At 41.8% G+C, this 25,707-nt stretch overlaps 1 protein-coding gene across 2 annotated transcripts in view; it reads left to right on the top strand.

Annotated features, from left to right (window-relative positions):
- Window positions 1-25,707, top strand: part of KSR2 (kinase suppressor of ras 2) — a 349,645-nt gene that overhangs the window by 240,160 nt on the left and 83,778 nt on the right. For both annotated transcript variants that reach the window (XM_078381644.1, XM_020812104.3), the window contains exons 13-14: window positions 22,523-22,571; window positions 24,074-24,435. In XM_078381644.1, coding sequence (XP_078237770.1) covers window positions 22,523-22,571; window positions 24,074-24,435 — 411 coding nt within the window. The remainder of the gene's footprint in view (window positions 1-22,522; window positions 22,572-24,073; window positions 24,436-25,707) is intronic.

Below are 25,707 nucleotides of genomic sequence, written 5' to 3'. Positions count from 1 at the left end.
TTTTGTTATCAAAGTCCCATTCATCTAACTCCAGTCCTGGTTTTCCTAGCTCCTCAATCTAACCGATTGTGTCGTCTCACTGGAGATTCACAGTCCATTTTCTCATTTCCAAAAGCTTATTCCTCCTTCTCTGAAACCCCAGAAAAATTCTGTTATCAGAGTCCCATATAGTCTAGGGAGAAAGATCCAGACTAAACAGCATTCACAAAATTTCAGTCTCTTAAAGCCTGTCCAGTGGTATTTTCTCTGGGATTTTTTCCAGAAACACAAGATTTTTCCATCTCACTGTCTCTCAATTTGACCTTGAGCCAGCCTGCTATTTAAGAATCAGTTTCGTTTTGAAGAAGCAGGCTGGCAAGCAAGACTCGCCGCTCTTATCTTCTTTCGGCCAAGTATTTTAAAAATTTCTTTTTCATCTTAACAAGGTTATTCATAAATCAAAAGCTTCAACTTACTTAGTTATTGTATATTTTCAGCCGTATTTCTTGTTCTCCTCTCCTTGGGGGGGGTTGGAGTTGCTCACAGTTATTCTGCCAAGATGGCTCCCATCTCCGATCTGTGCTCGGGTGAATTTGCGGAGGGAAGAAAAATTAGGTTGCCGCCCAATCTTCTTCCTTCTGTGGCTCACCAACTGCTTCAGAGAGACCTCTCCTGCTCTCCCCTTCGATCCCCCATTTCTAGAGGGAGCCCAGACCAGGTGGTTCCAGCTTTTCCTGGGAGCTATTCCCGGGGGCTGCTGGCAGCACCACAACGAAGCTCTGCCTCCACCACCAGACTTACTGCGTGGCAAAGATCTGTTCAGTCTCTGTTACATTTATACCCAGAACAACCAATCACATTTCACTATTTACAGCTGGTCTTGCTTAACAGTCGAGCATTACATCATCTTGTTACACCTGTATTTATTTATTTATTTATTTATTTATTTATTTATTTATTTATTTATTTATTGGACTTATATACCGCCCCATAGCGCTACAAGCACTCTCCGGGCGGTTTACAATTTTAATTATACAGGCTACACATTGCCCCCCCCAGCAAGCTGGGTACTCATTTTACCGACCTCGGAAGGATGGAAGGCTGAGTCAACCTTGAGCCGGCTACCTGGGATTTGAACCCCAGGTCGTGAGCACAGTTTTAGCTGCAATACAGCATTTTAACCACTGCGCCACGAGGCTCTTAATGGCCGGCAGATGGTCTTTGGCTCCTTCTGGGTGTAGGCACGCTGGTCTGGTGCGGTCCCAGGAGCAGCTCCGGCCTGAAAGCTCTCTCTCCCCCTAGGCCAGGTGGTTGATGTTGAGAGGGGGTGAGGCAGCCAGGAGCAGCAGGCCGCAAGGCCTGTAACCACAGAGGGAGATCCAGCAGGGGCCCAACCACAGACTCACTGCCTCTCACACAGTGAGCTATGGCCGGCAGATGGTCTTTGGCTCCTTCTGGGTGTAGGCACGATGGTCCGGTGCGGTCCCAGGAGCAGCTCCGGCCTGTAAGCTCTCTCTCCCCCTAGGCCAGGTGGTTGATGTTGAGAGGGGCTGAGGCTGTTGGTATGCTGTTGGTCATTACATTTGGCTTTTACTCTACATTCCTGACTCTGCACTTTCATTACAATATTAAAATTTAACTCCCTGTTTACTAAAAGAACAAAATCCTGATACTCCCACCATCAAAAGTAGCCCCTGGTGTCATGCTCTATGCCAATTGAGCAAAGACTTATAACCAGTAACTGCTACTTCCTATGTTATTTCAACACAGTATGCGAAGCTGGAGTGTCCTCTCCAGAGCACAAAGCCTGGGTAAAATAATATGGAGGATAGGCTGTTACCCAAGCAGCAAATCCCCCCTCTCCACGTCACTGAAATAGTCCAATGGAAAGGCAAGAGCCAATACAACTGGTTCCAGCAACATCATAGGAGTTGCTAGAATGGCATGAACTGCTCTGGGACTCCAGCTCTGAATTTTGCCTCAAGGTTAACTCCTGAAGCCTTTTCCATCAGTGGATATAGCCACAAGGCAGTGGAGGTTTGTAATCAGAGTTTTCCTTCTCCTAAATGTGCTGCCTTCCAAGGCTGATGAGCCCCACCTACCCAGGAGTCTTGGGCTACAAGTCAACAAAGATAAACCTCATCTCATTCCATGCCAAACCATTCAATATATAGATGTGTTCCTAGATACAACAACTGGAAGAGCATCACTACCTCGAGGAAAGGTGATCAAAAGCATACAGTCAACATTGAAGATTGTTCTAGTGGAACATGCATCTGTTTGCTCAATTCAGAGACTCCGGGATCTCATTGTATCAACACAGCAGTCATTTCCCATTCCAGACTCGGAATGCTACAACTGCAATCCTTTTAGCTTCTTGTTTACAACAAAATGACAGATCCACCAAACAATAGGTTGTTTATTTCACCCCCCAGCTCAGAACCCAATTGGTTTGGTGGACAATCAGAGTTAACCTACAATTCGGGATACCATTTCATCTACCGCAACCCTCTCTTCTCATCGTGACTGATGCCAGCACGATGGGATGGGAAGCACACTGTCTCAGAAGGAAAATAGATGCAAAGTGGTCACCTGAGGAGGCTGTTCACCATATCAGTTTCCTAGAGTTGTTGGCAATCCTCAAATCTCTGAGAGTTTTCACAAACATGTTAGTAGGGTGTATGGTACAGATTGCAACAAACTTACCTAAACAAACAAGGAGGTACCAAATTTATCAGTCTCCTATATCTCACTTGTCTCCTATGGGAATGGTTCATCCTGAACAGTGTTTTTCCAATCATGGTGCATGTCTCAGGAATTTACAATCGGGAGGCAGAACTCCTCAGCACAACACAAATGCAAATCCGTGAATGGGAATTGCCTCTACAAGTTTACAACCAGCTAATCAACAGATGGGGTATACCAAGGGTCAATGTCTTCCCAATCAACATAAACAAAAAGTGCAAGCTGTACTGCTCAAAAATAGGCATAGGCAAGCATTCGCTGGGGGATACCTTCACCATCAAGTGGTCAGAGTCTCTCCTATACATGTTTCCACTATTCCCACTAATTCAGTGCATAGTTGTGGAAATGAGGCATGACAGAGTGACATTGATTACCCCCTGGTGGCAACATCAACAGTTCATGGCATTGCTTCTTACGACAATTGACTAAATCAAGCTACAGGTACATCACAACCTGTTCTCATGTCTTCAGGGATCAATTCTGCTTAATGACCTGGAGGATATCCCACTACTAAGGAATATTTTGCAACAGGTGTGGAAACCTTCAGCTAACTGTCTCTATGCTTACAAATGGTGCAGATCCAAACAATATGCGGCATCAATGAATGTGATGACCTGCCCAGCTTCCTTGCAAATGACTTTGACTTTCCTTCTGCACTTGAGGCACATACTGTAGGTCTTTCCACCTCCTCTATAAAAGTCATACTGACTGCTATGATGGCACACTAGCTGGAGAATCTCCCATCTTCTCAACTATTTAAGCATATAGCAGTTAAGAAGTTCCTGAAAACTTAACTGTATTTATTATTTATTTGCTGCATTGTATTCATTGTCCCTTCCAACAAGGTCTAGCACATGGCTCTTTTCCTGCTGTCTTTTCATACCAACCCTACAAGGGAGGTCAGGATGAGAGTATTTGGGGGTCCAAGGTCATCTACTCAACTTCACAGCCAAGTGTGAATTTGGATATTTTGACATCATGGTCCAGCACTCTAACCACTAGAACATACCAGCTATGTTTGCTTTCTATTGAGGCTGTAACTGAAGGTGGATGAAGCTATATCCCAAATCAGCTATTTTTTCATGTATTGAATCCTTTGTCCATTTTGCCCGAATCCAATATTAATCTTTTTTTAAAAAAATGCATGTATGCCTACATTTAAAATTAAGTTCACTTGATTTCATTTAAAGCGCGCGCGCGCGCGCGCGCACACACACGCACACACACACACACACACACACACACACACACACACCCCATGCATACGAATTTTTAAAACGACTACCAGATTATGGAGAATCAATGAAAGTGGGACAGTCCAAACACAGAATCTTGTAATATATGAAACAAAAGAAAAGGTGATGGGGAAGAAAAAGTATTTAGAGGCAGGCACCAATTGTTAAAGTTAAATAATAGTTCTTATCATGATCATTTGCAAATACTTCAGAAAGAAAAGAAGCCTCTTGGAAACGGATATTCAAAACTGCTGATGAGGGTGGCACTTTTTCATCTTCTTTTGCACCTGCACATATTTTTAATGTGTTTTCTCCCAACATAGGTTCATTTTGAAACTATTTTCTTGCAACAATAGGCATTTCTCAACTTATTGTCCCTTAAAAAGTACATTCAAAGTTATTTTCTTTCAGATTTTAAAAATGGTTTTTGTACATTTTTGAGCCAAAAACTTCGCGATGGAATTACACATGATAGAATTACAAGGGCTAACTAAGCTTTGCATGTTGCTGCGTGAATTGGAAATCATGTGATGTAGAAACTGACAAAGATGGAATTCCTTCATTTTCAGTAATTGTCACACATGATATGATGCTTGCATCTGCTTGATAGGAAAATCTAATGAGCTCCAAAGGTATCTGAATTCTACACAGGAAAAATAAAATGACCTTCCTCTTTTTGTATGTTAGAAGAAGCAGGGCTTTCAAACAGAGCATTCCCCCACAAAAACAGAGAGAGAAAAAGAGTTGAGTTCCAAAGGAATATGTAGGCAGTAGAGAAATGTATGTCATCTTATGCAAAGGCATGAGTAGCAACAAACTGAAAAGTAAAATGTCATCCAGGCTCCTCTAGACCCCCAAAGAATATAATGGAATGGGTCCCTGAGCAATAAAATGCAAACAAAGAAAATGTGGAGATTTGTTTGTTTATTTGTTTATTTATTTCAATTATTTATTTCTAAATAAATAATAATTTTATTTATTCTCCCCATAGGCAGCTCACAACAGGTAAACTAAGAAATTTTAAAGCCACTATATAAATGCCGTTGCAGTGGTCAATCACAATCATATAACATTGTGGCATTTCAAATATTTTATTTTTTTAAAAAAAACTTCCTAAGAAGAAGCCCCAGAAAACAGATGTATGGATGAATTCCTGGGTTTTGCTTCTATTTTGAGAATTTTGCATCAAATTGCAAATGTTAGCAACTAGTAACCTCAGAGCAAGAAAGACCAAGAGACTTGGGAAACGATAGAGGGGTCGGTCCCCTTGGAAAGAGTCTTCCCCACCCTTTAGGCGAGAGCTATTGACTGCCAGGTGAAAAAGCTTGGTGTGGAAGCTGTTTATGCACAGCAGATGAAAGAATATACAGTACTGTACAATTCAAGCTTATGGCTTAGAGATAAATGGTCCCTACTTTGAAAAAAAAATAGGATTTTTTTTCTTCACCCAACCCTACTTGCCACAGAAGCCAGCTCTGCTCCTACCCTTCCCAAAGCCATCTGCTCCCTTGTTTAACCACACTACACTCCAAGATCTCTCCATCAGCTGAAGACCACTTTTGAATAGCTCCTGCTCTGGCTGAGTATTTCTCTTTCAGGGATGGCTAGAGTGTTTGTAGCTTTGTCCTTAAAGTTTCTCCTAAGTCTTGAGACCAGATTTCTTGTTTGCTTGTTTGCTAGCTTGTTCCTGTTGTTTGTTTGTTTGCAAGCTTGTTCAGAAGGCACGTCAAAAACGTTACTGGAGAATTGCTGCTCATCTTCTATGAGTTTGGTGTGTCATTTTGGCGCTGACAGATTCCCCTGGGCTGAGGCATTTTGTACTTAGTTGTCATGGCCGACAGCTCAGGCACAATAACAGACAGAGGGAGGGGAGGGAGGGAAAAGAAGTGTTTACGTCATTTTCTTGCAACTTTTGTACTACCAGACAAATTTCAGATTTCTCCTCTTACTCCAGCAAACTCAAGATGGCATTTATTTTATACTCTTAACAATCCTGTTATGTAAATTTGTCTGAGAGACAAGAGTTATTGGCACAAGATCACTCAAGAAGCTGTACAACTGATTGTTAAAACCTGGGTCTTCCTAGTTCTTCACTGACTTTTTTCTTCCTTTCTGCTATCCCTTTTCTCGCCCCCCTTTTTTTTGCTTCCTTTTTCCATATCTATCCCTCTCTCCCTTTCTTTTTGTCTCTAACCTCTTTCTACCAACCTCTCTTTCTGGTTTTCTCTCTTTCTGTTGCTTTTTAAAATCTAGTTATTTCCTGACATTGCCTGTTCCTCACTCCCAGCATGTTACTAGGGAAAGGACAGACCATTCTGGCATGAAGCTGGTAGTGATTATCTGCAAGTGCCCCCCCTCCCCTCCCCTCCCGTGGCTTGATCCACGTTTGCCTTTTTTGCCCTCCTGCTGTCCTTTGCTCACTCTGAGCGCCAATACATGCATATCATTACAGTGAGGGGCAGCAGTTCTCAGCACTACCCATCCCAAAGCTATTACTTCCTCCTTTAATTGGCCATTGAGTGAATGGAGGATCCTTAAGTAGGAGATAGTAGGGTGTTTTTTTTTCAAAGTTAATGTTGATCAACTTTAAAACATCCATCGTTGTATGCCACTAAAGGAAAATGTGAGTACAGAATTCGGCAGGGTCATTTTGGCCTATTCAGCTTTTGCTGAGAAATATTTCAACCCAGCAGGGGGAATGACTCCAGGTCTCTCTGTGGAGAAACAGCGTGCATCAAGGTCTCCGGAGTGCAGATAGCTCATTGCTACATTATTGGAAGGTGACCTCTGTGTCAATTGGTACCAGCTCCATGCACCCACCCCCCAGAATACAAATTGGAAAGACGAGGTGTGAGAGCAGAAATAATATTATTTAGGCAGCTTCCTACTGCTAGTGCCTGGGCTATTACTGCAATCTCTGGGAGCAGTCTCGGGGAGATTAGATGACAATCAGTGAAACAGAAGTGAAAAATTGAATCAGCAGCTACATATATTTCAGTTAAACTGAGTGGCTCATACTGCTTGTTTGGAAGGAAGGGTGTAATTTGAAAATCTTCCTGAGCTAAACAGAACTCTGGAGGCAAAACCATGATGTCAGCATCAGAAGTGGGATCAACAAGTTGTTGATTTTCCCCAATAACCTTGCCTGAATTTTATGTCTATCCCTTCTCTGGGGATATAAGGAATCTATCCATTTCATTTTTGTTGTGTTTCTCAGGATCAAGCTGCAGAAGCTTCCAGCCTTACATTAAAGCAAGCATGCGTTAGTTTTACAGCAGTCTCATTCCCTGAAAACTGCATGTCTGAACAATCAGACTTGCAAATTAAGCATCTGTTATGGGCAGCCTTAGCATTACCTGTCCGTCACAGCTGGGAGGGAAAATCTCAGCCAATGAGAGGGTGGAGGGTGGTGCAGAGGCGGGAGGAGCTGTGATATATAAGGTGTGTGTGTGAGAGGGTCAGACAGAGAATGAGAGATAGTTTGCAGAAGTAGATGAGAGATGAGAGTCTGAGCTTAGAGTAAGAGTGATCTTAATGTCAGTGAGAAAGAGTCTGTGATAGCTAGTGCCTGAGAAACAGTGATTGATTTATTATTTATTTAACAGTGATTTACCATTCCTTTCTTTTTGTATTCAATAAACCAAGTTTTTATTTTCAAAAGTTATACTGGCCTGCTGCATGATTCTTTAAGGAATGGTTGGTGGCAGTAAAGAAGAGTGAAGGGTTTTAAAGTGACGTGATGACCTCCCTTTGTGAGTCTTGAGGGAGGCCGTCACAGCATGTTTTCCTCCCAGTGTCTAATCACAAAATAAAGAAGATAATTTTCAAGTTGGGGAAGGTGAGAGTGATTTACACTGTGACAGACCTCTTTTTTTGGCACTGCTTCTAATGACATACTAATTGTATCATGCCACTTAATATGCAAATTCCATATTGGGTGGCAATGTTACCAGCCAAACCTGGGTTCTAAGATTCTCTGGCAAGGAATCAGGCATAGATGCAACAGCTGAACCAAAGGCCCAATTTTATTTGAATAGCAACAAATAAAAGGTCAGCAAGGACTTCTCTTAAAAGCAGAGAAGACCCTGAAAATACAGTGTACATGTGTTTTATAATGATACAGACAAAGAGTCATAAAAGTACTACAATTTATTGGCCATTTGTACCCCAAGTTTGGATCCAGCCCCTGATTGGGCAGTGATGACAACTACATTGATCTATTGGCTATTTGTAGAGATGCATATTATGCCCCATCTTGACCTATGCCCATAGTGTGCCTGGAATGCGCCTAAAAGCCTGCGGAATAGAGCATCTATTTCCCTTATCTGTTGATATTTTTATGGATAGGCTTCCTGGGCACTGATAGATGGTCTTCACTCTTCGGCTCCCTGGTGTGAATGTTTTGGCCCGTCGTGGCTGCATTTCCTCTTTCCTGCATTCGAGGACCAGGCCATCTGCCAGGTCAAAAGGAGGATGGGCCAAACAAAAGTGTTATACTTACATTCCAAACGATGTGTGAATGTTCCTCTATTTGCTTGAGCTATGTGTGAATGTTCCTGGGCCTAGTTTGTCTGAGGCCTGTGTTTTCTCTGCTAAGGGTTGTACTACAATCTGGTTTGATTCTGCTCCGGTATCAGCAACACTTGTGTATTTTAGAACACACTTTCCCTAATCTGTCCATCTTTGCACTTTTTTTCTTAATGTCCACGGCTTGTATACATTTTCTCCACTTGGTATGCATTTTTGCCCAAACCTGCGGGTTTAGTTATGTGCGGCTGCCTGTGTATAATTTGAAAAAGAAAAAGGAGGGGGAAATAATCGAACACATGACAGAAAACCCCAAGACACAAATACACTTTTGCTTCTAAAACAAATGAGAAAAGCTACTTTTTCAAACTACAGTAGCCATAGTGGCAAGTTGATTTAAAACTAGGGCAGCCTAAATAGAGTTTTCAAGGAATGGTTTATCATTGCCACCCCTAGTGAGTTTCCAGGGATAATCAGGGATTTGAAGCCAGCTCTCCTGAGCAATTCTCCAACACTATATGACATTTGGCTGTCTAATAACTTCTGGACTGTTGCTTGTAACATCACCATACCAGAGCACTTCTCAATAAGACTGAATAAAGCACAAGAGTAGATTTCTGCAGTAATTGGCACAAATACGTGATATTCCAATGCGTGCACACACCAAAAAGCCTGAGAATGTTTTTTAGAAAAAGAACTCAATGTGGCAATTTTCAGCATTTTAAAAAATTGCTATAGCTCTAAACAGTCTTAACCAGATCAGTTTGACATTTGGCTTGTTTAGAACAGTGGTTCTTAACGTGGGCGATAATGCCCCCCAGGGAGCGATTTCATTTTTCAGGGGGGCAGTTGAATGAAAAGGGGCAGCGTGGGGGCGCTGGAGCAGAAGGGGAGCGGTAGGGGGGCGCTGGAGCAAGCCAAACCTGTGAAGATGGCTGCAGCCTTTTTACAGTGTGCATGAATATATTCCTCCAATTTTAGTTTAGTTTCAGACTTTTTGTCTTGAAATTTTTAGTTCCTGCATTTGTTTTTATGCCCTTTTTATATTTCTTTTTGCGTCTTAAAATTCACTTGCAACTAAATCATTACATGTTACTTTTTTGGGGGGGCATTTCATATTCTTGGAATTTAATTTTGTTTTCAGGGGTCATTGGATTTAAGTGTCTTAAATAAATAAATAAATAAATAAATAAATAAATAAATAAATAAATAAATAAATAAGATATCATCACCGCGGGGAGGGGGGCGATTATAACTTTCTCAATGGCTCAAGGGGGCGTTTCTTTCAAAAAGGTTAAGAACCACTGGTTTAGAACACATTAAGTAGATTGTGGAAGCTAAGTTCGAAGTTATTAACTCAACAGGTGCTCTTTTTATAAAAAAAATCGAATTTTGAAGCTTATAATGGAATTATAATGGATTTTTGTGTGTGGCTAATCTTTACTGGACGAGTTCTCCCAAGCTCCTCTAATTTTAAAAGAGTCAACTAAATAATGCTACCTCTGTACCCAGAAATGTCCTACTGTGTTCAGTAAGGAAATCTGTAAGGTAAAATGAGCCCATGTGGAAGTTTTCTGGTAGCAAGCAAGCTCTTATAAAGGTAGAGGAAGATACTACAAAAAGCAAATGTTTTTGCCCTTTGTCGCAATCTCCTCTGAAGTCCCCATCCCCCAGGCCTTCACGAGGATCTCGCTATTCTTACTTCTTCGCTGCCACCAGATATTAATGCTTTAATATCAGTGAAGTATTGAGACACGTGTGCTGTCAGAACATGTCTTTTATTTAATCAGGGAAGTTAATAATCAATAAATACTAATGGGGTAAATTATAGGTTACGAATCACTTATATTTGAATCAGCTGGGATATTACTTCAAATCTCTTTTAACCCTCTGCTTTAGTCTACCCTCTTACAGTTCTATAACTCACTCTTCTATCACTTTTAAGCCACACACAGTCACAGTCACAGTCACAGTCACAGTCTCTCTCTCTCTCTCTCTCTCTCTCTCTCTCTCTCAGACTCAATCCACTAGCCTTTTTATCCTGTTCCCTCCCCCCTGGCTCCGCCTTCCGTTCACTCATTGGCTCCTGCATTCAGGTTCTGCAGTGACAGGCAGGTGAGGTCAGGGCTGTTCGCTACACCCTTGGTCCCTGTAACTAGTGGCTAGTAGTTTTACAAGAAGAGGGTGGTAAAGAGATTGCAGTACATTGAGAAATACTGCAGAAGATGATTTGGAAATGTCTCATTTAGGAGACAAGACGAGGGTTGTTTCTTTGCTCAGACTCTGCAACTTGTAAAATACATTGGTGCCTCAACTTACAAACATCCTGACTTACGACTATTTTGAGTTACAACCAGCTCCGGCCGCAAAAATTTGCTATGACTTGTGGCCGGAGCTTCCAGTTATGAACAGAAAAAGGCAGGGAAAAAAGGCAGGAAATTCAAATTGCTAACCGTTGGTAGGCGAAGAGGCTGCTGCTTTGTAGCTCTTTTGCCCCAACGGTTAGAGTGCAATCGGAGGAGGCTTCGGACTGCCTGGTAAGGTAAGGTGCTGCTTTCTGCTTTTCAAAAACTGTTCTGGGTGGGTTTTGCAGCATGGTTTTGGACTTGGAGGGTTATGTTTCTGTGCTGTGATGGGTCTTGCAGTCTTTTTTGGGGGGGTTCCCCATTTCCGATGGGTCTTGGGGTGTTTGTTTATTTTTTGGGTTTTTCCCATTTCTGATGGGTCTTGGGGTGTTTTTTTTTTTTTTTGTATTTCCCCCCATTTCCAATGGGTCTTGGGGGTTTTCTTGCTTTTTAAGGTTTTCCCCCCATTTCTGATGGGTCTCGTGGAGTTTGATTGCTTTTTGGGGTTCCCCCCATTTCTGATGGGTCTTGCACAATCTGCTTGCTTTTTGCTTTGCTTTCTTTGCATTTCCAATGGGTCTTGCACGTTCTGCTTGCTTTTTGCTTTGCTTCCTTTGCATTTCCAATGGGTCTTGCACACTTCACTTGCTTTTCTTTTTTTCTCCCGCTTCAGCCGGAAGGGATTAATTGCGTTTCTGATGGGTCTTGCAGTGATTTTTTTTCCTTCGGCCGAAATGGATTAATTGCATTTCAATGCATTCCTGTGGGAAATGGTGCTTCAACTTACGACCATTTCAAGTTATGACCGGAGTTCCAGAACCAATTAAGTTCATAGGTTGAGGCACCACTATGTTTGTTTATTTATTTATTTATTTATTCATTCATTTATTAGTTTGACTTCTATACCGCCCAAGACCACTCTGGGCGGTTTATGCTGAATGGAAAAATGACAGGTAAAATATAAAACATCATCAAACAAATCAAATCAAAGATTACAACATTCAATAATGATATGGAACGTAATTATATACACAATCAAACACTAAATCAAAAATCAGAGTCAAAATTATAATATGCACAATAAATAAAATCAACATAAACATAAATAACTGTTTAAAGGCAAAATGACCGAGCAGAAATAAACACTGGAAAGTGCAACTGCATTATTCTGAACTCTGGAAAAGCCTGCCTAAAGAGCCATGTCTTCAAATATCATTTAAAATGGGTAATCTGTTTAAATTAGCTGCTGTTGGTTGCTGAAAGAATAAACGTGACTTTAGTAATTGAAAAGAGCTGAGATCAACTACACTCTGGCTATAGTTCATTCGACATCTTGTAGAAGAGACTACTTTCTACAAATTTCTACTTCCCACCCCATGCGTCAGAGGCTAAAAGGTATCCCCAGCAATACCACGAGGAATCTCAACTCTGTTAGCAATCTAGCAAAATCACCCAAGGTAGAGTGGTCAGAGCTGAGTCACTGGACTAAGAACCATCCATCCTCTTCAGGAAAGAACATATGCCCCAGCAGATGAGATCTGATAGATCCAGTAGTGATGAGGTCTGAGGAATTCTTGAGGGGCAGCTACTGAACAACAGCACTAGCAGAAAGTGGCACTGGCAGATGGTCTTGTATTTTGACCCACAAAAGCCCACGTGGAAATGTCTGCTAGTATTGAAAGCATTGTACTAAGTTGTCCCCCCCTACAAACACACACATACATTTCTGTTCAGCTTTGCAGTATATATTGTGGTCCCTTTTACCCCCTTCCTATAAGCCATTGTCCAGAATGCAAATGAAGAAGAGTTGCAGGGGTTTTGTGAGGACAAAACCCTTTTCCTTTGCAGGGAAGATGCACTAACCAGCATCTTCATTCCCATATCCAAGAGCTTGCATGCTGAGAACCAGTTTCAACATTGCTGCACTGTACCTTGCAGATTAGCAAGTAATTTTACATATAAGTAGACCAGAGGTGTATACTTAAAAAAAATTATCCACCCACCAAAACAGTACTTTAACACTTTAAATTAAAACGTTAATGTCAAAAATGTTTGCTGGAAGGATTTCATTTTAAGAGGAAGAGTAGAGAGGACAGAAAGTAATGAGAAATTCAGATAGTTATAGAATTTAAGTAATTCCCAGTAATACAAAACAAAGGAAAAAGGAAATGGAGTCAGTAAATCAGTTATCTATAGAGATGGACATGAACCAAAAAATGAACCAGGAAGTTCGTAAAAGATCGCTGTTTTTTGTTCATTCGGGTTGGTTCAGGTTCATCAAAACTGACAAATCAAGATGAACTGAACCAATGAACTTTTTATTTTGATTCAGTGGTTTGGTTTTGCCCATTTTATTCCCCACCCCCACAGCCATCCCTCTGCCCTCTTCCTGTTGCCCTCCCCAACCCCTACCTGACCCTGCTGGCTCCTCTTCCTCCATCATTGTCCCAGTGGTGGCAGGAGCCCAAGCCCTGGCTTCTGTGCATTCAACACAGATATCAGGCCCAGCTCACAGAAGCCAGGCCACTGTTGCTGTGCATTCATCCAGAGCTGCAGAAAACAAGTCTGGTCAGTTTTTTATGTAAGAGCCCTTTATAGATGGCTGTCATATCACCTCTCAGCCTTCTGTTTTCAAGAATAAACATATTCAGTTCCCTTACAGGGCTTAGTTTTCAGAGCATTTACCATCTTGATCTGGGTGCCCAGACCTGGACGTAAATATTCTAGGTGAGTTCTACTCAAACCACAGGGGAATGCTATATTTACTTCCCTTGATCTACCAGTATTCCATGCTTCAGTTCATGGATCTCCAAGCAGCTGTACATATTATTTACAGTTTTATCAATTCTTTTTGATTAAGTTATATCTGACATTCATTACATTCCAGTCATGAGTTTATTTCAGTAGCTTTCCTGAATGCCTGTCATGAGTTTATTTCAGTAGCTTTTTCTTCTTTGTGTGTCAAGAGTTCAAGTTCATATTGTTTGTTTCTCATTCTATATATATTGATATAGAGAATTAGAAATGATGGGTCGTTCCATCCAAGTGCTTCCTTATTCTCCCCCCCCCCATCTATTGATGGGTTCCTATTCCACCATTCCAGTTTCTAGTACAGTACTCTTGTTCACTGTACTTAGTGTTTCCCTGACCTCAAGAATATTATTTCCTTTCCTTTCAGGTTTCCATTTACAGCTCTCCTGGCCAAGCTTGTGAAATTATTAGCAAACATACTGTTGCCAAGTCCTGTAAGATGCCAAGGCCCCTTCCTCATAGAAGTAGAGATGGTAATCAAGGAAGCCAAATCTTTCCTGTGCAGCTTCCCCCACCCCCTCCTTGGCTACAATCTTTGACAAGAAGGAATAGTGAATAAACTGCTTGTACTCCAAGACTGCTCAAAGTTTCCCAACAATCTCATAGTCACTGCAATCCATTGAAGACTATGTCTTCCAGAATCAATTTTCCCTTCAGAAAGAAGGATGATAATCAGTGGACATGATGAATCTTGACAAGCTGTCCCTTAGACCAGAGAGGCGGCAGCACATCTCCTAAGATATCCTGTCAGACCTACAAATTGATTGACCATGGTGAGGGGCTATCCTCAGTTGCATCCAAAGGCACCATATTTTTCTCTGTATTACCTTCCTCCAAATGCTTGCCTCCTCCATTTGTTATCTTTTGTCATCCCTTATCTGCTGCTCTTTCATGAGAGTCATAGAATCATTAAGTTGGAAGGGGCCTATATGGCCATCAAGTCCAACCCTCTGCTCAATACAGAAATACAGATTAAAGGATATCTGCCAGGTAGTTGTCTAAATTTCTCTTGAGTACCTCCAGTGTTAGAGCACTCACCACCTCTTCAAGTAATTGATTCCATTGTTGTACTGCTCTAACAGAGAGTTTTTTTTTACTGATTTTCAACTGAAAGCTGGCTTCCAGTAATTTGAGCCCATAATTGCATGTCCTGCACTCTGAGTTGATTTAGAACAGGTCCTGCCCCTTCTTCTGTATGATAGCCCTTCAAGTATTTGCAAAGTGCTATTGTATTTCCCCTCAGTCTTCTTTTCTCAAGGCTAAACACACAGAGTTATTCAGTCTTTCATCATAGGGCTTGGTTTCCAGGGCCCCAATCATCCGTGTCGCCCTCCTCTGAATTTGTTCCAATTTGTCAGCAACCGTCATGAAGTGTGGTGTCCAGACTGACCACAGTATTCAAGATGAGGCCAAACCAGTACCAAATACAGGGGAACTAGTACCTCAAGGGATTTGGAGACTTTACTTCTGTTAATGCAACCTGAAATAGCATTTGCTTATTTTGTAGCCACATCACACTCTTGGCTCATATTCAGCTTTTGATCTACTGTACAACAATTCCAAGATCCTTCTCACCTGTAGTATTGTTGAGGCAGGTATCCTCCATCTTGTAAGTGTGTGTTTGGTTTCTTTTTCCAAGGTGCAGCACTTTGCACTTATCCCTGTTGAATTTTATGCTGTTCTTTGCAGCCCAATGCTTCAGCCTATCAATATCATTTTGAATTCTTTGTATGTCTTCCTTGGTATTAGTTATTCCACTGATTTTTTTTGTCATCTGCAAATTTGATTAGCATTCCCTGCATCCCTGGATTCAGGTCATTAATAAGAAATATTAAATAGCAAAGAACCTCGGGGGTATCCTACGTGTTACCTCTTCCCAGTTTGAGGAGGAGCCATTCATCATCACCCTGAGTACAATTTTGTAGCCTACAGTATATCCACTGGACAGTTTTTCTGTCCAGCCCACACCTAATTAACTTGCTAATCAGAATATCATGGGGCACTTTGTCAAAAGCTTCATTGAAGTCAAGATATATGATGTCTACAGCATTCCCTCTGTCTATCAGGGAAGTTACCCGATTAAAAAATGAGATCAGATTGGTCTGGCAGGATTTGTTCTTGACAAATCCGTGTTGGCTTCTAGTTATTACTGCATTGTTTTCTAGGTGCTTTCACAGAAACCGTTTTTTAAATGCTGCCAATGTTTTGGACTATGTAAGAGTCCATTATTTGGGTTTTATTCAAGAAATATGGGGCACCAAAAATCTATGTAATTGGGTTTTAGTAAAGTATATGCCTGCTGAGCCTACTAAAGGAAAAAGTAGACTGGCTTGGCAATATTGATAATTTCAACCCTTTAAGCATCTGTTAGGTGGGCACTCCCTGTGGGAAAATAGCAGTGGCTGGTTATACTGATTTTGGTGTCAAGTCCCTTCTGTTGATCAACGTCTACATCCTCTCTTTTATCTCTTGGAATGATATAAAGCAGGCCCAGGAAGATTTGGAAAATTATATAATAGGGCTAGAATCGAATTGGCCCAGAGTCTCCGCCGCTCGGCTTCTCCCAAAGGGCTGGCCTGATGGTGGTTTCAGCAGCAGAGAAGCTGCCCGGTGGGGGAGAAAGGCCAGATCAGCTCCTGCCTTTCTCCCTCACCACCCGGCTTCCTCCGTTTTCCAAACTGTTGGGGCGGAAGAGTTAAAGAAGCAGCCTCTTCACCACCAACAGTTTGAATTTCCCACCCCTTTTCCCTGCCCTGTTCGTCCGTACGTCGAAGCTCCCGCCGCAAGTCAATCCAAAATTTTGCGGCTGGAGCTGTACGTATGTCGAAAAGTACGTAAGTGGGGCCATTCGTAGGTTGAGACTCCACAGTACATCATGTCTCTTCAAAATCATATATCTTTATATTATTTCTACAACATTCCCTTTGTCTCTCAGGGAGGTTATCTGATCATAAAATGAGATCAGATTAGTCTGGCTGGATCTGTTCTTGACAAATCCATATTGACTTCTACATATTACTGCATTGTTTCCTACGTCTTGCAGAATGACCACTTCCTAATCTAGTCCAGAATTATCCCTGGGATTGATCTCGGGCTGACTGGTCTGTAGTTCCCAGGTACCTCCCTTTGGCCCTTGTACATCGGTACAACATTAGCCCTCTTCCAATCACCTGGCACCTCTCCTGTTTCCCATGATTTCAAGAAAATAATGGACTGTAGCTCGGAGAGCTCTTCAGTCAGTTCCTTCAATATTCTTGAATGCACTTCGTCTGGCCCTGGATATTTGAACTCTTCAAGGTAGTAAGGTATTCCTTAACTATTTGTTTATCAATCTCCAGCTGCAATCCTGTCCCCTACGCTTGCACTTCATATATGTCTGGAGGTTAATAATATATCCTATTTGAAAAGATTGAGCTAAAATAGGAATTGAGCAGCTCTGTCTTTTCTTTGTCATCCGTTATCATTTTTCCATGTCCATTGAGTAGCTAAGCCACTGTTTCTTTTCCTTGTCTTTTGCTTCGCACATATCTGAATACTTTTTTGTTGTTGTTGCTTTTCGTGTCTCTAGCTAACCTCAACTCATTCTCAGCTTTTGCATTCCCTGCATTTCCTTGTACTCTTTCTTTGTGTCCTGGCCTTCTTTCCACTTTCTATATATGTCCTTTTTTGTTTTCATGTCATCTCTGAGCTTTTTGTGAAGCCACACTGGCCTTTTTTGCAGCCTCCCACCTTTTTTCTTCTTCTTGGAAAGGTTTGTAGTTGTGCCTTCAGAATTTCCTTTTTTAGAAAGACCCATCCTTCTTGGACTCCTTTTCTTGTTAGGAACTCCTGCCATTGGACCTCAGTCATCCTTGTTCTGAGATTATTAAAATTGGCTTTTAAAAAACCCAGCATATCTGTGTGGCTGCACTCTGCTTTGGTTTCCTTTGAAATCAAGAATACTAGTACGACATGCTCACTCTCGCCCAGAGTTCCCCTTACTGCCGCCAAGTCATTTCTATTGGTTAGAATGAAGTTAAGGATAGCTTGCCCTCTAGTTCCTTTCTCCACTTTTTGAAGGAGAAAATTATAAGCAACACAATGCAGGAATTTCTTGGAAGAGCCGTACTTGACAGAAGTTGCCTCCCAACAGATATCAGGATAATTGAAATCTCCCTTCACTACTACATGTCTCTTTTAAATCCTTGCAATTTCTTTTTCAAAAGTTTCATCTGCATCCTCACCTCAATTGAGTGGTCAGTAGTAGACTCCAACTACCATGTTCCTCTTGTTTTTCACCCCAACTACATTGATCCATATGCTCTTAATGGGACAGTCAGTCTCCTCCTCCTGTATTTCTGTGCATGAATATATATTTTTGACATACGGTGGTGCCCTGCTTGATGATTACCTCGTTAGATGAGGAAATAGCTTAACGATGAAGTTTTGCGATCGCAAAATGATGTTTTAATAGAGAAAAATCACTTCATGATTATCAGTTCCCTGCTTCGGGAACCAATTTTTTGCTTAACGACGATCAAAACAGCTGATCGTCGGGCTTTCAAAATGGCTTCCCACTGTGTAAAATGGCTCCCCACTGTGTTTTAGGACGGATTCCTCGCTTTACAGGCACCGGAAAATGGCCACCCTATGGAAGATCTTCGCTGGACTCTGAGGTATTTTGCCCATTGGAACGCATTGACCTGGTTTTCAATGCATTTCAATGGGATTTTTACTTTCGCTTGATGACGATTTCGTTCTACAGCGATTTTGCTGGAACGGATTATCCTCGTCAAGTGAGGCACCACTGTATACTGAACTCCACCTCCCTTTCTATACTCTCTGTTCTTTTTAAAGAATTTATATCCTTCAGTTGCTGTATTCCAATCATGGGAGTCATCCCACCAAGTTTCAGTTATTCCTATCAAGTCATATTTACCCTCCTGAGCCAAGATTTCCAACCATCTTTACCTCTGTGCTTGTTTCTCCCTCCCCCTTCCAATTCAGTTTAATGCCCTTGTGATGAAGTTGTTCATGCTGTGGCCAAACACATTATTCCCAGTCCTTGTGAGGTGCAAGACATCTCTTGCTAGCAATCCATCTTCCAGAAAACTTAGCCAGTCATCCCAAAAACCAAATTCCTCACTTTGACACCACCTTTGTAGCCAGCCATTCTGAAAATATTTTCCTTTCATTTTCTATTCTTCTTCCAAGTAACAGTAAATTGGATGAGAAAATTATCTGGTCCTCAAAGTCCTTAAGACTCCTTCCTAGAGCTTCATAGTCTGATGTCATATCTTTGAAGTTGCTCTTGGTTATGTTGTTTGTTCCCCGATGGATGGGAAGGAACAGATATGTATCTGTGGGTTTTTTGAGTGATGGTAATCCTTCTGTCGCATCCCTAATCTGTGCTTCAGGGAGACAGTCTACCTGGCAGGTCCATGTATCTTCGCAGGATACTTCACTTTCAGTTCCACACAGTGGGGAGTCTCCTATTACAACTACTCTTCTCTTCCTCTTTTTCTAGGCTGTGTGTTCAGTGCCTCTGCTTGGCTGAGTTTCAATCCCTCTCATATACTCTTGTGAGATCTCCTCTTTGACTTTGTTTGCTGTCTGACAGAGTCCTCGTCAAAAGCCTGAAGGCAATTTCGCAGTTCCTCCAAAGAAAATGGTTTTCTTCTTTTGTTCCTAGCTGTGACTCTTTTCCATGGTGCTTCCTCCATTATGTTTTCTCTCTCCACAGTATTTCCCTCCTCTGCCTTCCCTCATTGTTCTTCCACTTTCAGGGCCTCCATTGACTGCTGCTGCTGCTGCTGCTGCTCAAGAGTTCTGTCAATGTATACTTAATCTTCCCTTATGGTCTTAAGTGTGGCTAATTGCTGCTCCAGTTCTCTTTTTTTCTTCTGACCGTGCCACCAGTTTGCACTTGCTGCATGTGTTATGCCGTCTTACACTCAGGTACAAAGACAAACATCCCTCCAAAATCCCTGTTAGCTTTTTGCTTAAATTTGTTTGTCTGTGAATGCCCTTTCCTTCATTTTCTTACCTTGAATGTAGCTGGGAAAACCAACTACCGTATTTTTCGCACCATAAGACGCACTTTTCCCCCACAAAACAGGGGGGTGGAAAGTCTGTGCGTCTTATGGAGCGAAGAAAACAGATTATATTTTCCTGTTTTCTTCTCCTAAAAATTGGTGCGTCTTATGGAAAGGTGCATCTTATGGAGCGAAAAATACGGTAATTTATAACTACATCCTAAAGCCCAAAAATCTTGCTAGGGGCCTCCCCATTAGCCTCCCACTGTTGAACTCTCCCAGCTAGCCCTGCCTGCTAGGTCCCACTCCCCCCTTTTGTATATATTGTCTTGCCTACCCCTTCTCCTTACTCCAGGGGTGGGCAATTGATTTCTATAGGGGGGGGCACATGAAAAATCTGAACTGTATTTGGGGGGGCAAACCAATTTTATTTACAAATAAAATGAAACAGTGATGTTATGATTGTTTTTATTTTAAACTTTTTAAAAATAGTATCTTCACAAATACTAAAGAGGTTTTTTGCGGTATGTTAAAGATAAGCAACTGATCAACTTTAGACAAAAAGCTATAAATGGTTTTGATGTTCAAAACTGTCCGTGGGCCAGACAGGGGCTGCTCGCGAGCCGTATGTGGCCCTCGGGCCGCACTTTGCCCAGGTCTGCCTTACTCCATGGCTTTGGCCACACTGTTGTCGCGATGTATCTGCCTGCCTGCCTTTAGTCTGAATCACTACAAGAATAGTCAGGTGAGGTAAGAAAGAAAGAGGGTAGAAGAAGGGTCAGTGTTGGGAATACAGCAAGGGCAAAGAGTGAGGGAGAAAAGAAGAGTCGGTTAATAATCTTAATCTTAGAACTGAGGCACAGTAAGATATTGAACTCCCAACCTTTGGCCGTTCAGCCAGAATACCTAAATCACTAAGTTATCCAGTTGCTCCTGGGGCTTTGCTCTCTTCTTGTGTGTGTATGCGAGTTGCTTTAACCAAACGTGTACCCCCATACCCCTTTCACAGTTCTCTGACGATGAGCAAGTATGACAGCACAGATCTCTTTCTCTCTGTATACTCTTTGGGACTTTTTCATTATGTCTTATTAAAAATGATCTGCTGGGTGTTTAAAAAGTTTAAACATTCTTTTTGATACTGCTTGCTGTAGAAATGGCAGCTATTAATTCTTTTGGAGTCAAAACAGTTTCCCTGGGGCTATTCTTCTGCTCCATCCAAGAAAATCTGGAGTGTACTAGACAACTTAATACTGTATGAGAAGGCCAAAGAACCAGACTTTGAATTCTGTTTAAATGGGTTCATTAGAGTAACTGAGAGACTGTCTTTTGGAGGCTATTTACTTGAATCCCATGCTCAGTTAGGGATATGAGGAAACCTCACGGTGTCATGACTAGTCATCTTAGCACAATAAGGTAATACCTTGAAAACTCTCCAAATCCTTTGGAATATGTTATCCCTAGCGCAATACCAAAATGCAGATTTCCCCCCATCATGGTTTCTTCAGTGCTTGGCATAAACTCATTTTTCTACAGAAAATTAGGGCTTTTCCCCTTCTGTGAGTACACTCATACAAGAAGCACAACATGACAGGATTTTTTTTTTACCACAAAGACAACAATAAACCATCATGTGTTACTATTTTTATCAAAAGGCAAGAGTTATCAACACAATTTGTGTTTAGCTTCCTCATAATTAGGGCCAGGATGTGGCAAATTTTATATTTTACACACTTTTAACTTCAATCTGCAACAGGACTCGTTTTAATTTTTAATATATACTTCTCTTTCTTGCACTGAATAGTTTTTCTCCTCTTATCTTTCTATGCAGTTGACACTTTGAGGGATGATGACAAGCAAAACACCAGAGTGCAGGGAGTGTAGAACTAATTGGTTAAAAGAAACATTTTTACGACTGGGGCTGATTGCTATTTATTTAGTGACAATTACTCGTCTGCTTTTGCTGTGATTGTGAACTGTGTGCATTACAAATAAGTTATTCAATCCTGATTTCTCTTAATCAAAGATGCAAGGGTGTAGAACCTCTTTCAGCCTAAGGTTCACATTCTCCCTCAGGAAGTTTTGGGTAGGGACATTCTAGTGGTGAATAGGACCAGAGGCAAGAACATCGGTGTGTTTTAGCACAAAGCCCTTTATTGCCAATAGCTAAGCCATGGGAAAGATATTTCTTCATTTCAGAAAATGAGGGAAGCTGTAAGAAATCTGAGGCACCAGAGTGTCCCATGATTTTATGGCAAGGGGAACGTGGCCGTCTGGGGAATCTTAAGGTCAATATTGGGACCCCCAAGAGGTCCAGGTAGGACTCCAAGCCTGCAGGTCTTTACATATATGCTTGAACTTTGTAATCTAGGAGACAGTTGGATTTGAACAAAGTGTACCTTCATTCCAGGTTCCTGTCAGCCATGACATTCACTTTGTTTTTTCTTCAGCAAGTTATTCAGTGTATCCCATGTCATGGGGTTGTTGGAAGGATAAAATGTGCATTCACCCTTGAAATCTTTGAAGAAAGGAAGAAATGCATAGATAATAATTTGGAGACCGAACAAGTACGCTACTGCCCCACATTTAGGGGATATTGGAAATATCACAATATTTTAAAGGAGCAAATCTTTTCTGACTGTATATATCTACGTTATTAACTTGTTTCATGTTGCTAGGATGGGAATCAACATTCTCATGGTATGAGAGTTTCTCTTTGGGATTGCCTTCCCATTCTCTGTAGGTGATTGACTAGGAAAATGCGCAAGACATTTTAAGGGCATGACCCTCTCTCTGCTGGATATTAAACAGAGTTCCTTCTGGCTTTTAAGCCTTAATAATTTGTAGTGTTTGTTTTCTTTATTTTAAGCCTGGAAGGAAATCCGTTACTTCAAATTGAAGTGGAGCCAACCTCTGAGGTAAGTTGCACACAAGGATCTGGTGATTTTCTGTTCTCATGTAGAAAGAAAAGGCAAACAGCAGGGTATGAGCTTTGTTTTACAGCTCTCAGCAGAGGCCAGAGAGCAGCATCTTTTTGACTCATCTGGGTCTCTATAGCTCCTCACAAAGGCAATAATACAGTGGTGCCTCGCAAGGCAATTGCCTCGCAGGACGATTAATCCGCAAGCCGATGGGTTTTTGCGACTGCTGTTGCGCTTCGCAAAACGGTTTTTCCTATGGGTGATTTTCGCTAGACGATGTTTGGGTCCGTCCTTGGCAAGACGGGTTTTTGTTTTGTTTTGGTTTGGTTTTTTAAGTCCAATGTTTCGCAAGACGGTTTTTCCCCCCCATTGGAAGGCATTAAATAGATTTCAGTGCATTCCAATGGGGAACCGCATTTCACAAGACGATGTTTTCTATGGACGATTTTCGCTAGATGATGTTTGGGTCCGTGCTTGGCAAGACGGTTTTTTTGTTTTGTTTTGTTTTTTTAAGTCCAATGTTTCGCAAGACGGTTCCCCCGCCCCATTGGAATGCATTAAATAGATTTCAATACATTGCAATGTGGAACCGTGTTTCGCAAAACAATGTTTTCGCAAGACAGCGATTTTTGCAGAACGAATTAACATTGTCTTGCGAGGCACCACTGTACATGCATGAGTGCCACCAAACCCGTGGTGCTTTCTTTGTCCGGACATAGTCATCTTCACCAGTAGGGGATGGCATGGGCTGTGCGATTGTGCAGTATAAGTGTATATAATAAAAAGCATATAAGTTTTTCAATCTCTGAACACCACAACCTCTTTTTAGCATAGTGAACAGATATGATTGCCTTTGTGAGGAGCTATAGAGGCCCAGATAAGACAAAAAGATGTATATAAAGTTTATCTCATAAAGTATTGTCTCATAACAGTGGACCTGAATTTTGCAACAAGACTAATGTGGAATTCATTGTTATGTCATGAAAGACCACTATAACATGGGAAGTTTGGATAACTTCCATTTTACTTAGGATTAATACACATGTGCTGAACACAGTTTTTGAAAGAATAACACATATTTACTATTGACCACTATCTTTTTCCACATTTACACAAAGCCTCACTCATCAACATGTGATATCCATCTCAATCAGGATTATCACATGCAGGGACCAGGATGTGGGGTAAATTTTTCCATCTCTGTGCCTCTTCTCAGATGATAATGTCTCACTTGGCTGCTGTTCTCCCATAAGGTGATATTTTCAATGAAGAACAGGTTTGGAAAAATGACAGCCATGAGTAGGGAGATGGTTAGCCTCTAGACTTCTATTTAAAAGGCTTACCTTGATGACACCCCACTTTTGATCATGCTGGGTTGATACTGCATGTTGACTGCATGTCTCAGGAGGCTGCTCACAGAAAAAAAGAATAGATTATATGGGCAAGGATATTCTAGAGATGTCCTGTAAAATGAACCCATCTGCCGTCTTTTCTCTCAGAATGAACAAGGAAATGATGAAGAGTCAGAAGATGATTTTGAGGAGATGAACCTTTCACTTCTCTCTGCCCGCAACTTTCCACGTAAGGCCAGCCAAACCAGCATCTTCCTGCAGGAATGGGATATCCCCTTTGAGCAGCTGGAGATTGGTGAACTCATTGGCAAGGGCCGTTTCGGACAGGTGTTTCATGGCCGCTGGCATGGTGAGGTAGCCATCCGCCTCATTGATATTGAGCGGGACAATGAAGACCAGCTGAAAGCCTTCAAGAGAGAAGTGATGGCCTACAGGCAGACTCGGCATGAGAATGTGGTGCTGTTCATGGGTGCGTGCATGAGCCCTCCTCACCTTGCGATCATCACCAGGTAAAATACATGCATGGGTACCACCAAACCCTTGGTGCTTTCTTTATCTGGACATAGTCAACTTCACCAGCAGGGAATAGTATGGACTGTGCAACTGTGCAGTATATGTGTATGGCAAGCTTCCCCCCAGATCAACCTGCTCCAGATCTTTCCAATGTTAGAGTTTGCATTGTCTTTGTCTTCTCTTTCCAGTGCATCTTCTCCTTGCTCTGTAGCTTGAATAGTTGGTGTTTAAATTAAATCTAAATTAGCATTTATTTGCTTTCTATTTTTTGTGAATAGAAACAGTTAAATTGTTAATTCTTGCCTATCAAAAGCAAAGTGTGCTGCTTATATACCGCCCCATAGTGCTTCAAGCACTCTCTGGGCGGTTTACAAGTTAATAATGCAGGCTACATATTGCCCCCCCCCCGCAAGCTGGGTACTCATTTTACCAACCTCGGAAGGATAGAAGGCTGAGTTAACCTTGAGACGGCTACCTGGGATTGAACCCCAGGTCGTGAGCACGAGGCTCTATCACTAATGGAATTGATATTTTAAGATCTGGAATACATATCCTGAGCCAGAAGAAGTGGCTTCTCTATGCTTTTTATTTCATAATCATGTACAATGGTGCCTCGCTTAGCGACGTTAATCCGTTCTGGAAAAAATGTCACTAAGCGATTCTTAAAAGCCCATAGAAACACATTAAAACTTGTTTAATGCGTTCCTGTGGGCTTTAAAACTAACCTTATGCGAAGATCCTCCATTGCGGTGGCCATTTTCGGTGCCTCTAAAGCGAGGCAACACAGCGGGCAGCCATTTTGTTTTCTGGCGGCCATTTTGAAACCGCTGATCAGCTGGCCAAAAATGGGGGCTTTGCAGTGATCGCTTCCTGCGATCATCACAAAGCGATTTTTCCCCATAGGGGCCATTGCTAAGCGATTGCTTTGGCGATGGCCAAAACCCCATCGCTAAGCGATTTCATCACTCAACGGAATGATCGCTAAGCAAGGCACCACTGTACTTCTTCAGTATAGCAGGGAGGATTTCCACTTCAGGCCCAAAAGGGTCAAGAGAAAGAGTGGTGCAGCGTTGCCTCTAATAGAGGCTGCCAAGAGCCTCAGGAGGAAACTCAGAAGGCAGGACGAAGTACAGGCAAAGATGAAGGACTGTCGACAACTCCAAGTGGTTCCAAGAATACATTCAAGGTTATTAGAAGCACCTAAGCACAGGAAAGCTTGATGGTGGTCCAGCAAAAGTCAAGCTCCTCCAATGCTTGAAACAGTCAGA

Source organism: Pogona vitticeps, chromosome 14 (genome assembly GCF_051106095.1).
Source record: "Pogona vitticeps strain Pit_001003342236 chromosome 14, PviZW2.1, whole genome shotgun sequence".
NCBI lineage: Eukaryota > Metazoa > Chordata > Lepidosauria > Squamata > Agamidae > Pogona > Pogona vitticeps.
The sequence above is the reverse complement of the archived record's forward strand: the minus strand, read 5'-3'. Positions and strand labels throughout refer to the sequence as shown.